The following is a 13,970-nucleotide window of genomic DNA, read 5'->3' as shown; positions in this document are numbered from 1 at the left end:
AGTCTCTGTGTCAAGAACAGCGAATTGGAGCAATGCCAGGCGATACCCAGGATATGCCAATACAAGAAGAACGAGTACTCGATCGGAGACATGGTGCCGTGTGAGGGAAAAACGATTGTACAGAGTGGACGAAGCCTATCGAGGGAAAATTGAAATAGTGCGAAGCTCCAATAGAGGAAGAGACCTGCACGTACAAGTAGAAACGGATTCCAAGGCGGGCATACTATACGCTGTATAAGAAACATTGTCAGGAATGGGCTCCGTGCAAGTGCTCCGGAGGAAAGCCCGTGGATAGTAAAGCACCTTCTCAGGGCACTTGCATGTATAAACGACGAGTTTTGAACAAGGCGACACTGTTCCTTGGAAAACACGCGAATGCTAATTATGAAACGCATGTACGTGTAGTGGAGGTGAACCAACACATTCAAATGAGAGAATGTAATAACATTTAGATTGTTAAGTTTGCAAATTGGAATAAAACTATTTTTGGCTTACTAATTTGTCGAATATGTAAATACCTTTTTATGCGCGCAACACACACTCAGTAGCTTATAACGATACTTGGATCAATACGACCAAAGTTTCACGGTTTCACATTTACAGTACCATTTTGAACATCAGTGCCTATGATAATTCGACCAAAGCATCATAGCAGTTCAAATCAGTCGTGAGGGTAATTTATTCTACACATAGCCGCCGATCTTGATCTCATCTGCATGCAGTGCCTCGCTATGTCCCTCAATTTCATCTTCACCACCTTACGTCCCGCCCCATTCCCCTACTTTCAATCTCCGACACCGCAAACAATCGTTAATTCTACAGTCCGTTGGTTTCCTGCTTCGGTTCGAGGTTGACGGCAGCACTCTCCACGTCCAGGTGCTTATTATCTTCACCTGTATTTGATTTCGATTCTCCATCGGCAGCATAACTACTTGCATCCCCGGGCCTGGGCCCCCTGTCTATGCCGTTATCAGCAGCGCCTGTCGTACTACTCTCTTCATCGGTTGTATACCCCTCACTCGCCCACGCGGGGGCAGGAGCTGTGTAATTGAACGCATCACCTTCGTACTTGTACGCGTGCAAATACAGCACCATTGTACTTGGGGACGGCCGTGGGCGCACTATGCGGCACTCGCCACAGTAGGGATCGATGTCGGCTGCCAACGGTGTGGTCTAGGGACATATGCGTGAGAAACAGAAAGACAGAATATGGGTAAGCGCGAGCAATATGGGAGTAGAAGAACTGCTCGAAAGGACGTGCAGTTTACGGAAACTCCGGGATGGTGGAACTTGGTTGTATTTCTTAGCCAGCGACTGCAGCTACTCAGCGCTTGATGGATGTGTGTGGTAGTGCTGCATGGGAAGTACAACACTCAGAAAATACCATGGGCTCAAAGAGATTAACTGCTCTGAACTACTACACAATTGCACGGCATGGGTGAGGGGGTTTGTGACTCGCACTAAAAAATACACAGAGAAGCCAATGAGAATCTATTTGAGCCTCCAATGGGAGCAAATGCAGATTCTGGATAAGGGTGATGAGAGGAAAGTACTTCTACCAATATATGCATGAAGCTTAAAGAGAGAGTTGGGCGCCGTTGTTTTAGTATTTACTACGCACGGATAATTAGAGAGTGATCTTGGAAATGAGTTCAGTCCATACACCAATTGGTGACGTTCCGGGCGTCCTAGAACTTCGCTAAGAAATAGCAGCACCAAACCCGCCATAGCATCTTTAAGACACGTGACACGCGACGAATACCACCCTGGTGTCAACATACACTGGTACAACTCACCATAATTTCGTACGACTTCTTGTACTTCTTCTGCGAGCCCACGTTGTCGGGTCTGGTGGGCGAGTGCGTGCGTTTCGCCGACGGTTCCTTATCCGCATCCGCCTTCACATCCTCCGCAGTGTACGCCGCTCCCACTGCAGCAGATACACCCTCCAGGTCTACGACTTGGCCAACAGTCGTTAGAGGGGCCCCATCTGTTGTGCTTGCAAGCGTCGAACCAAATTCGCTCGGTTCTTCAGCGTTAACACTGAATTTTAGCGCTGTGCTTTTAATAAAAGCGGTGGCGGTTTTATCTTCCGGAAGTACCTGCCCCAGTTGAGGAGTCTTTGGCTGTATACCTTGGTGTGGGAAAATTTCATGCGGCGCATCGTTCCGCAATACTCCAGCCAGTAGAGCCTGATTTGTAGTTGTTTGGCGTGTGAGGAAGATGACGAGGATGACTTCACGAGTGTTAGATGAAGCTGTACCCGTCATACACATACACGCATAAAAGTACGAAATACGCACACAAACAAGAATAGACGTACACATGTCTATCAAGACACACAAGAATAAATGTACACATGTCTATCAAGACACACAGGAATAAACGTACACATGTCTATCAAGACACACAAGAATAAACGTACACATGTCTATCAAGACACACAAGAATAGACGTACACATGTCTATCAAGACACACAAGAATAAATGTACACATGTCTATCAAGACACACAGGAATAAGCGTACACATGTCTATCAAGAAACACAAGAATAAACGTACACATGTCTATCAAGACACACAAGAATAAACGTACACATGTCTATCAAGACACACAAGAATAGACGTACACATGTCTATCAAGACACACAAGAATAAACGTACACATGTCTATCAAGACACACAAGAATAAACGTACACATGTCTATCAAGACAAACAAGAATAAACGTACACATGTCTATCAAGACACACAAGAATAAACGTACACATGTCTATCAAGACACACAAGAATAAACGTACACATGTCTATCAAGACACACAAGAATAAACGTACACATGTCTATCAAGACAAACAAGAATAAACGTACACATGTCTATCAAGACACACAAGAATAAACGTACACATGTCTATCAAGACACACAAGAATAAGCGTACACTTGTCTATCAAGACACACAAGAATAAACGTACACATGTCTATCAAGACACAAGAATAAAAGTTCACATGCTATCAAGAACTCGAAAGATACATATGGTAGTCATCGGCAGCTCAAGTCAGGGCCTACCAAATATGACAGGACTCAGAACGGGATAATTTCCGAGGGAGTAACAACTTCAAAAGGAGGCGTTTTTACACATCAATGGCAATTTAGGCAAAATTACAGCCTCAAACACGGAAAACGTAATCTTTTGGAAGTTAATATCGCCCAAAACATCATTCCGTTCTGAGGGCTGTCATATTCAGTAAGTCCTGTTCGGGTGCACCATCTGCGAAGCAGTACCCACAACCGAACGTTAAGCTTGACTGCCACATACCGCATCTACCCGCTCCAGTAGCGCTGGATCCTTTAGCTCCTCGCCTTTCGCATCTCCGAAGGCCGGATGTGCGTAAATTGGGTCATTCACAATAGGGTGTCCTGGAGCAATAAGTATCGAGATTGGCGCCGGAGTCAATAGACAACTCGTGACACAGGCGAAGACATGTTTAGCCTGCCGCTCCGGTCATGCTGGTGAAATACAGAAGTTTGGTACTGGCAAGTGCACCCGCCAACATCTGCGATGCAGCTCAGATATTCGGCGTAAGGATGGGCATCGCACATGAATAGTACGATTCGTCAAGCAAAGATAACCATCACACGCGGAAGAAACGTTGCTACGAAGGCGTGCTAATGGACGCTCTCATGCACTCAAAGTGAAATCCTGCGCGAGTAATGAGAATGAGAAAGAGTATATAGCACACGGGATGGAGCATTGAACACAGACACTTGAGTTTATGGCTGATGCAAACGCTCCCAGACTAGAAGCTAGGATATAAACTATTGCTTAATTCCTCATTCATATCACCAGATGCTTAGTGGTGATAATCGATGATAGACACGGTGCGCAGGTTTGTGATATGTTTGTAATGACTTGGTGGGGTACTGAATACGGTCTGTTTGGCGATACGAACCTACCCGGTCAATATATAGAGCATCTTCGGATACTGAGGGCAAACCAAATTGGAAAGTAATCACAGCGATCTCCGTCATACATGCACAGTACACATCTCTTATGTAACACATTGATGCTTTATAATATGCAGGTATTTCGAAATGTGGTCGCATACTAGGTAGTATACACTGTGACCCGCTATTCTCCTGCCCAACAAGCCACTATCATTGTAGTACGGCTCAGAAACCATACGCCGCACCTCGACAAGCACACGTACCACCAGTACCACAAACTCGAAGGTCTCACAAACAACCATTATTTCCAAACCATACCCAGATACTGCAGGTGCACTCTGATCTGGTGCTGGCGTCCCGTGCGGGGCATGCATTTGACCACACTCGTCTTCCCATCTGTGTGCAGCAACTCAAAGTTTGTCAGGGCTGGCTTTCCATCGGGCGTACAACCCACCACGCCCATGCGCTTAAGCATCATGCCCGTGCTCAGATCACACGCACAGGGCTCACTCGGGAACACACCCCTTACCCGTGCGAGATAGGTCTTCTGCACATCTCGGTCACGGATCCACTCGGAATACTTGGCGGCCACCTTTGTGGTCTGCAGAGAGACGAGTGAATGGGTGCGTGGCATAAAATGAACCGCATGTACTCATATACCTTTAAAAAATGAACTTGTATATGAAAAGATGAGCGCTGGAAGTATGATACTACAGTCAATTTCGTATGCATGCCATAGCGATTTGCGGAGATCTGCTATCGTATCCATACTGAAGTAATTGAGAAATTGTGCATGTACAACAGGCAACGTTGTATTGATGGGCCGTGAGTGTGTGATCGATGTGCAGATGCGATATACACATCTGTTAATGCACCACCGCATGTTAGAGATTGCATGAGTGTGTGCACTATCAAACCGAGTGTTGAAACACGGCGATAGCTTCCAAGGCATGTGACCTTAAGCAAATTCATGACTGAAACTTTTAAGCCAATCTCCATTGGAAATGTTGAGGAAAAAAAATGATATACCGCGCATTCGGATGGGGATGTATGCATTGTATGGGTATCCATCACTCTAGACATATGACCTCTGATTTTCAACATCGCAATGGCTCGGATGCGTGAATATACGGGCATTATCACATGTCGTGAAGAGCCGATGCAACTTTGTGTAAAAACAGACAGTCTGCTTATGCGATATATAACGAGCAGTTGCGCAATAATCACTGTTATTTCAGTACCGACACGCGCCAATGAGCTATCTATAGTCCCACTCATTCACTCAGAGGCACTCTTATTTTCATAAAGGCCACACAAACATGTTCACTAAACAGTGCAAACACGTACAAACCCATTCATAAACCCTACAGCTTATACATACTTTGCCAAGGATGAGGATCCCAGAGGTCAGCCGATCCAGTCTATGTACGACACCTAAATCAGGGTATCCAGATTCTAATCCCATAAGATATGCCACAGAATTCACCCTATACCTCCCGCACGGATGTACCGGGATGCTGGCTGGTTTATTGACTACTATGACCTCATCATCTTCATGTACGATATCTATTGGTTGGTCAGTCACCGGTGGCTCGTGGCGATGGATCCAATGCACCAGACGGTCGCCCTGTTTCATCCGATATTCTGCCTCGGTACGGCGTTCATTGATGCCTATATATATATATAATATATATGTATATATATTCATATAAGTATCAGCCACATGCGTTCTCATGTGAATGGAAAAAGCGTATTTACCGATCTAATGTTCTGAAAGGATCGGCTGTAATTTGTTGTTCTCATTGAACATCCACCGAGATGGGGCAAACTAAGGCCATATAAATGACCTATAATTGTACTCCAATCACATACGGTGTGTCTGTAGACCGAAATATGGTCAGCAACCATGGTTCCCGTGGTGAACACATTTATGGGTACTCTCAGTGCCAACTTGCGGCCTGTTTTCACAGCATAGGACTTCGATTTGTATTCCCGACATGACTACTTGACTACATGTGCACACAGACTATATTAGTGTCTACTGACCGTCGCTAGCATCCATGATTAACATGCCGGAAGAATATCATATATATATATATATATATATATATATATATATATATATATATATATATGAATACACACACACAAACACAAACACAAACACACACACACATATATATATATATATATATATATACATACATAAACATAAACATATACATATACATATGCATATACATATATATATATATATATACATATACGTACACGCACACACACACATATATATAAATATATATACATATATATATATGTATATATATATATATATATATAAACACATACACACACACATACATACACACACACACACATATATGTATATATACATATATATTTGTGTCATAAATTAATTTAGTTGTACACAAACTACCATTTTTGAAGCAACCATATTAAGTTTTCAATTATAAACTCACACAAGGATTCAAAGCTAATATCGTAAAAAAACAATTCTGGATTGATTTCTTATCACACATAATATGGTCCCTTATTTTCTCATTCTATGACAGATAAATAATTAACGTAGCTGAAACTTGTTGAAACCTAAAACTACAAAGAATGCAGCCATACCTATTCGTCCCTCTTTGATAGCCGTGCGGTAGTATTCTTCTGTGCCAGCTTTAAATTCTTCTATTAGAGTGTCAATTACCGTTTGGTCGGTCCATCTCCCCTTACAGAACGCCCTGTAAACATAGTAGTACGGGCGCACTAACCTATATCCATCAACCTTATCTACATGTGCATCTATGTCAAGCTGCTCTGCATCGAAGCTCAGCCTAGTTAAATCAGTGGCTGGCGCCTGGATCTTAGACGTGCCGAAATTAAGTGAGCGATCAGCATTGGGACCTACTCTGATCTTTTTGGGCATCCTGGCGTACACGTGGTTCAAAAGGACTGAGACGATGCGCACGTGGGGATGCGAGTAGTGGGCTGATAGACTGTGCAATACAGACAAGGCAGTCGGAGCCCAGGAACTCAGCTTGGCGTGTGTTGTGTAAGACGATCTCTACGTATTACTAGGTGAATTACTAACAATGGTATTTACATGTAACTATGTATTTACGTGTATTTATGTGACGGCTTCTTGGTACAATATATAGCCACATGACTCCTGATGACTGTCGGCAGATAACAACTATGTATGAGCAAACACGAGTCTGTAGCCACAGCCCGCGCAAAAGTTTAAGTTCACTGGAATGCACTTTGCATATTTAAAGAGATCTGATTGGTGGAGCCACATAAGACTATATGTAATGGTCAAGGCCTCTAAGCCGGTTACAGGGTTTCATACATACATACATAAATAACTGTCAATCCCACAGACCCACATACAGTCACAATGGCAATGCGTCCATGGATGCTATTTCAATGACGCAAACTGAGCTCTGATTGTTCCCAACCTGTCAAACATAAGTGCGTTACCATTGGCATAATATTGTAATGTTTCATAATTCGCGCAACTGAAAAGAAGAATCTGCAGCGTGTTATTTCCACCATATAGTTAGAGGATCATCAAGCAAGTATTCCAATAGATCCTACTAGAGGTCCTCTATCACTAAAACCGGGCCGCAATCCGCATTTGTATTGATATCATCAACATGGTTAGTTTTATGGGGAGTATCTCACACGCTTGACAACTGAAAATAGTACAATCTGGTGCACGATCAAAAATCCTGAAAACTGTCAGTTGCGGTATCATAGTAGGTGGTTGTTGCAGCAGGAATAATCCATTGCGACTGACAACCCTGCTAGTTATGCTATCTCCGAATGATAATCTTATTGCTATGTCAGATGACCGTATCATATTCTAAATACTCATTGCTAAATATCGAGTTTTTTTTCTCGAAGATCATGTAAATATCTTTTTTAGAGACCAAACTCTAAGGCGTAGTGACTGGCTCTGTATCCACATTTGGGGAAACAACTCACAGCGTCACTTTTACCAGCACTCTGCAGCAGCTCTGTATTTCAGATTACCAGGTGGGTTTATTTCAATTAGATGAATAAGGGTAGGCTCCTTTAGACATCGCAAAGTACAAGCGATGACTCTCTTAATAAACAAGTCGTGATGAGCCAAATCGGCCCCACAGCGCAACACGCGATCCAACTACTTGCACCTAACAAGAGAGGTCAATACAGCCAACATGTTGAAGGTGGAGTGTTATCAGTAGTAGACAAGTTATGAACGATGCATCGTTCTCGGTAACTTTTATTTGCAAGAAAAGTTCTATATAAACTACGAGTGGCGCACTTTTATAAATGCGAGTCTATATCCTCTTATCAGTAGAAGTACGATCAATCTAATACTCGTATCCACCTCGCAAAAAACTTTTATTGTTATAATCTAATGTTTAAGCAGTGGCTACGCCGTCAAAACTCTCGATTTCCTCCGCAGTCCAGTGACTACAGTCTTGGGCAGAAAACCCCGGGATACCAGGAATGCGAAGTTCTCCGTTCGGCTGTGCACATTGGAGGGTGAGATTATTAGAATGAGTATAAAATGTCTCTTGAAATGCCCGAGAACTACCGGTCATATTGTATATGTGATACAACAATGCAGATTCGATACAGGTTTGTAGCAAGGGATAAAGAACAGGGAATGACATAGTTCAATGCTCACAGAAGGTGCTTTAGTGTATAACTCCATAACACAGTAGGACTAGGTCGCCCTAGCCAACCGCACGTCGACTGCTGTAGGGAGCGTTAAGTGCTATATACAGAGAGAGACTCACATGTATCATCTGCGGATCAGGACAGTGCGATTTTTTTGCTCCATGTGCATGAAGAAACATATGTTCACCACACAAACACTAATCAACTTCGGACATGATTCGGACATACGAATATGTAGATACTATACACACGCACAAACTAATATCGGACATACTAAAGACATACATGTGATACACACGAACTGACTATCTTCTGAGAAAGCGCCACTAAATGCCATAGGAAAGCCGGAATGAAAAACCGAGTCCAAGTGAACCGAGCACAAAATCTTATTTACCTGCATGCGAGCCTAAACAATTCGGCGAAGGCTTCTTTCCGTTGCTCTGTATATCTACCCCGTAAACAGGGTAGGTAATGTTTCGGCGGGAACTGGATAAACGATCACAGACACGATACACATTAGCATCCAAGGTGTTGGTAGGTGATGCGTAGTACTGATCTCTGCTAAGCAATGGTACGCTATCATTGGAGGGGTTATTGCAGGGGTGGTGGCGCCAAGTTTCCCGTTAATGTACCAAAAACGATGCAAACTACTACTAAAGCCGACATATAGCTTCTCACACACTCGAGTCTTTAATATATGGTGTAAACACTATACTGCTGCTATGCTGAGCGATGACGCATCGCACTATAAATGGCCTAGAATACGTCGTAAAGTTGCCTTATTGAATTACTACTAGTCGAAAGGCACAACAGTCTCTTCACAGCTATATCGACCTCCTACTGGGTAACCACAAAAACCAATGCCCAATAAACTACCGGGTAACCACAAAACCAACGCCCAATAAACTATTGAGGAATCACAAAACCCAATGTCCACGGATGCTCCCTCTCTCTACAGTTCGTCAGCCACAGCCTTTCGGAAGGGTACACAACAATGAGACTAGGGCAGGCATAGCCCTCCCTCTGACTAGGCCATGGACTGGGGCAGAACGACACTCCTCCTACAATGCAACCTAGCACCTAATCTTTCTCTACACACAGCACAGACACAGATAGGGCAAAGCCGTGCTAACACCTGATGAGAAGGGTGCACAACATGAGACTACGGCAGGCATAACCCTCCCTCTGACTAGGCCATGGAGTGGGGCAGAACGACACTCCTCCTACAATACAACCTAACACCCAATCTTTCTCTACACACAACCCAGACACAGATAGAGCAAAGCCGTGCCACCACCCGATGCCACGTATGGCTCGTGCACTCGACGAACACACCTTAAATGTCGAGGGAATACTCAGCCGCCCCTCCTTTGCATCGTTGTAGAAGCTCAGCACAGCCGAGTATCGCGTGATCACTGTGTGGATCTTGCCATCGGGCAGACGAATGTTCACGGTGTAGTAGCGGTTGTCATCGTTGACGACTACGTGCACTTCCATTAGTTCTGAGCGCGGGGGGTTAAGGAGGAGAAGGATAATAGAGGTGTCGATTAGAGTGCAGCAAACCAACACTCGTAGCGTTACCCTGAATAATACGGCTCGGTGTATGTGTACTGGTCAACATAATCATGAACGACACAGATCCGTCAGCTCACTCCAGCTTTGCACTCTGGCATACGTCGTGGTCGCAAGCCCAAATCAATCTCTACAACTGCGTTACAAAACCTCATTCAACAAAGAGGGAAAGGAAAAATACGCATTCAAGACATTCACTACAGTGTAACGGCAAACAGGCCAACATACCCGGATTCTGCGATGCACAGTCGTCCAGTGGAGTTCCGTTGGATGAAGATTGAGCCAGACAACAACATGTGACAGACAAAGTGAACTGTTAGTTTGCTTTGTCTTCAGGTGTTCCGGAAGTGTTATGTTCATACTATCGGAAGTGGGTCAATGCTTAAACACCGAAATAGCCCACACACACTACTCATCTGGGCTGGTAGAGGGGGGTTTCGGGGTTTAGGGTTCTGTGATAAGTGATCAAATACACGTACCTGGCTGTGGTGCACATCTGGCACATTGGTCGCCTTCAAGAGACACCGTCGCAGCTCCTCTCGATTGATCAAGCCATCGCCATCGGCATCCAAGTCTATAAATTTGCCCTAGAAAGGTGGCAGAAGCAGACGATGTTCTAGAATTGCATAGGATGTTCGATCTGTAGGGAGCACGTGCGCCTCACAAGGAACACAACAGCGTCACCCAATTACATTCACAGTGTCCCTACGAGTGGGTTCGTGATAAGAGAGTCTGTGCACTATACAGGAGAATACGAACGCAATATTAGCACAGACACACGGGACCAAACCAGGATAACATATCGTATGCTAAGCCTCCAGGCCTGCGCGACCGAGAACAGCAAGCACTCACTCACAAGCAGGCGTTCAATGGTACATACACAACAGAGTGTACTAACGGACGAAGCCGGCTAGTAGGCCCTGAAGCATCTGGGTAACACACAACTGGAAGCACTTCAAATAGAGCCACCAAGCAATATCAGAACGTATAATTTTTTTTGGGTCTTTGTGTTGGACCGGTACTTTTGAAGCAACTCGGGAGCATCCAACTATGGGCACATCGTTTAGCAACACCAAACAACCAATGACAACTTATATAGCCTTGAGTAGCCATGCGAGTAGCCACGTTGGTCATCTGCTTAAGAACGCAACTAGGCGAGAAACCCCTGCAACGACGCAGAAGCACTTGAACGACATGCGTCAACCAACGCCAAAGTGCAGAGCCTGGAGTCGCCAGTTTAGCAACACAAAACAACCAATGACAACTTATATAGCCCTGAGTAGCCACGTGAGTAGCCACGTTGGTCATATGCTTAAGAACGCAACTAGGCAAGACACCCCTGCAACGACACAGAAGCACTTGAACGACACAGAAGCACTTGAACGACACAGAAGCACTTGAACGATACAGAAGCACTTGAACGACACAGAAGCATTTGAACGACACAGAAGCACTTGAACGACACAAAAGCACTTGAACGACATGCGTCAACCAACGCCAAGTGCAGAGCCTCGAGTCGCCATGCTGACAAGACCGGGTAGCACGCCACAACCATCAACTGACAAACACCATACGAGATCAACCTCACGTTACTCGCAGTTAATAGCTACACCCCATGGCATGTATCTGAGGCTAAGCAGATCACCACAACCATCTACTGACACACACTATATGAGATCAACCTCACATTTCACACAGCTAACAGCTACACCCCATGGCATGTATTTATGGCTAAGCAGATCACCACAACCATCTACTGACACACACTATATGAGATCAACCTCACATTTCACACAGCTAACAGCTACACCCCATGACAGGTACCTATGGCTAAGCAGATCGCCGACTTGATAGGACAGCAGTGTAGACTGGAAGCGTAGAATACCAACAAACACCACAGAACAGGGAGAATGCACCATACACGTCCTGACTAACTCCGCATTCAGCTTAGGTGTGTATTCCGTCATGCCAACCAAATGAAGTTCTGTCGTCATCTGGAGTCATATCATTCCCAGGCGGATGCCTTGCACTACACACACTACTACTAGCCTGCCTATCAAAATCAGCTGTCAAAAATGCTTCGGACCTATGCTATCGATTACGTCTATTTCGCCTCGGCGCACTGCGTTATACCGTATATGCAATACTATACTCGTGGCAATACGTTTAAAACATCTAGTGAATGTTGGGTACCGTGCCTGTAGCTCTATAATTCAGTTGAGCAAACACCTACCAGGAAGGGGAAGTTGCTCAGAACGTGCACAAATTCTGATTGCGACAGCACGCCGTCGTTATTGATATCGAATGTCGCAAATATCACCGAACACAGGCGGTCAATATCCCGCAGCAACACCTGTAATGGTTTAAACACAATCAACAGAGTTCTCAATGTTCGCGACAATTAAGCAGGCGCCAATGAAGACCAGTTGCGAAACCTTTGAATCCGGCGAACCAGAAGCAGAGTAGCCCATGTCACACCTAGTGCATATCATATAACGCCTAGAACGATTGCGTAGATACGCACAATAGGCACAGGCAATCAGCTACTCATCGTGCCATAGGTGTGCGGCATGAATACGGGGGAGGGCTTCAGCGCATCACAACGGCTACGCGTGAGACATTTGAAAAATAGCAGGATGTGCAGCAGCAATAGCGGGATGTGCAGCAGCCATAGCGGGATGTGCAGCAGCCAACAAAACAAATCACTCTAATTAGGAGTAGACGGTATAAATCTGACGGACGACTAGTACTCCTACTTTGACAATGAGCTCAGCAGCCAATGTCCAGGGCTATTCAAATAGTGACCGGAACGACTGACATGACACAATGGGACCGGCTGTGGCTTAGACAGATATGTGCGACACTGCAATAGTCACGCGTATACTGTACAGTGCACAGATTACCTCCGGACAGAGGGACAGCCAATACATCTGCGAAAAATAAGAACTCGAAACAGTACGAGGTAGTATCCCCGAAGTACTCGGCGACACCGGTTGAATGGGAGTTGCTACTCAGCTACTCAGGTATTCATATATATATATATATATATATATATATATATATATATATATATATATATATATATATATATATACATACATATATATATATATATATATATATATATATATATATATATATATATATATATATATATATATGTGTGTGTGTGTGTGTTTATATACACCGTCATGGTATCTAAATCCGCAAAGAGATGTACTGTTATCAGTACACTTGGTTGACCATAAGGCAGGACTGCAGTTGTAAACATACCCGTTGCTCAAGCCCACTCCGCATCACTGGCTCGTTCATTTTCTCATCTGAGATTTGTAATATGGATTGCGTTAAGCGCTTTCTATACATAAGAAAGCGCTGCAGGGTTGATGACACATATCGATGACGATTGGATTGTATGTATTGACATTCACGGAGTTTAGAATTAATACGGACGGTTGAGTAAAACACTTTCACCTCAGCAAATACTACACAGACAAATATAAACGTGCCATATACCAATGGTGCTTACACTACTGACCCGAACAGATAATACAAATGCACTCACACACTTTGCTTGGCACTGAAATGCACATATACACAGCACTCCGAGGCTTAGAAACATAGACAGTTGCAGTGCCAGAGGTAGCGGTACTAGAATAAGCCAGCAGCTCACACTTCGCTTGGAACAACGACGCACATATATTCTTCACACACAGGCTTAGAAACATAGACAGTTGCAGTACCAGAGGTAGCGGTACCAGAATAAGCCAGCAGCTCACGT

The 13,970-nt window shown here is 44.3% G+C and overlaps 2 protein-coding genes across 2 annotated transcripts in view; both read right to left on the bottom strand.

The window, feature by feature from the left end:
• Window positions 1–661: 661 nt before the first annotated feature.
• On the bottom strand, window positions 662–7,088 carry SARC_04329 (hypothetical protein). The gene is made up of 6 exons (XM_014301839.1): window positions 6,578–7,088; window positions 5,325–5,614; window positions 4,262–4,544; window positions 3,315–3,415; window positions 1,797–2,192; window positions 662–1,173 (listed from the first exon to the last, which is right to left on the bottom strand). Exons 1-6 carry the CDS (start codon window positions 6,873–6,875, stop codon window positions 817–819), a joined length of 1,725 nt encoding a protein of 574 aa, XP_014157314.1. The 5' UTR covers window positions 6,876–7,088; the 3' UTR covers window positions 662–816.
• A 1,236-nt stretch (window positions 7,089–8,324) lies between these two features.
• Window positions 8,325–13,970, bottom strand: part of SARC_04328 (hypothetical protein) — a gene marked incomplete at its 5' end in the record, with an annotated part of 7,860 nt that continues 2,214 nt past the window's right edge. Inside the window, 7 exons of the mRNA XM_014301838.1 lie at window positions 8,325–8,466; window positions 9,015–9,106; window positions 9,956–10,122; window positions 10,421–10,427; window positions 10,672–10,779; window positions 12,426–12,545; window positions 13,466–13,512. Coding sequence (XP_014157313.1) covers window positions 8,370–8,466; window positions 9,015–9,106; window positions 9,956–10,122; window positions 10,421–10,427; window positions 10,672–10,779; window positions 12,426–12,545; window positions 13,466–13,512 — 638 coding nt within the window. The remainder of the gene's footprint in view (window positions 8,467–9,014; window positions 9,107–9,955; window positions 10,123–10,420; window positions 10,428–10,671; window positions 10,780–12,425; window positions 12,546–13,465; window positions 13,513–13,970) is intronic.

Source organism: Sphaeroforma arctica (genome assembly GCF_001186125.1).
Source record: "Sphaeroforma arctica JP610 unplaced genomic scaffold supercont1.239, whole genome shotgun sequence".
NCBI lineage: Eukaryota > Ichthyosporea > Ichthyophonida > Sphaeroforma > Sphaeroforma arctica.
The sequence above is the reverse complement of the archived record's forward strand: the minus strand, read 5'-3'. Positions and strand labels throughout refer to the sequence as shown.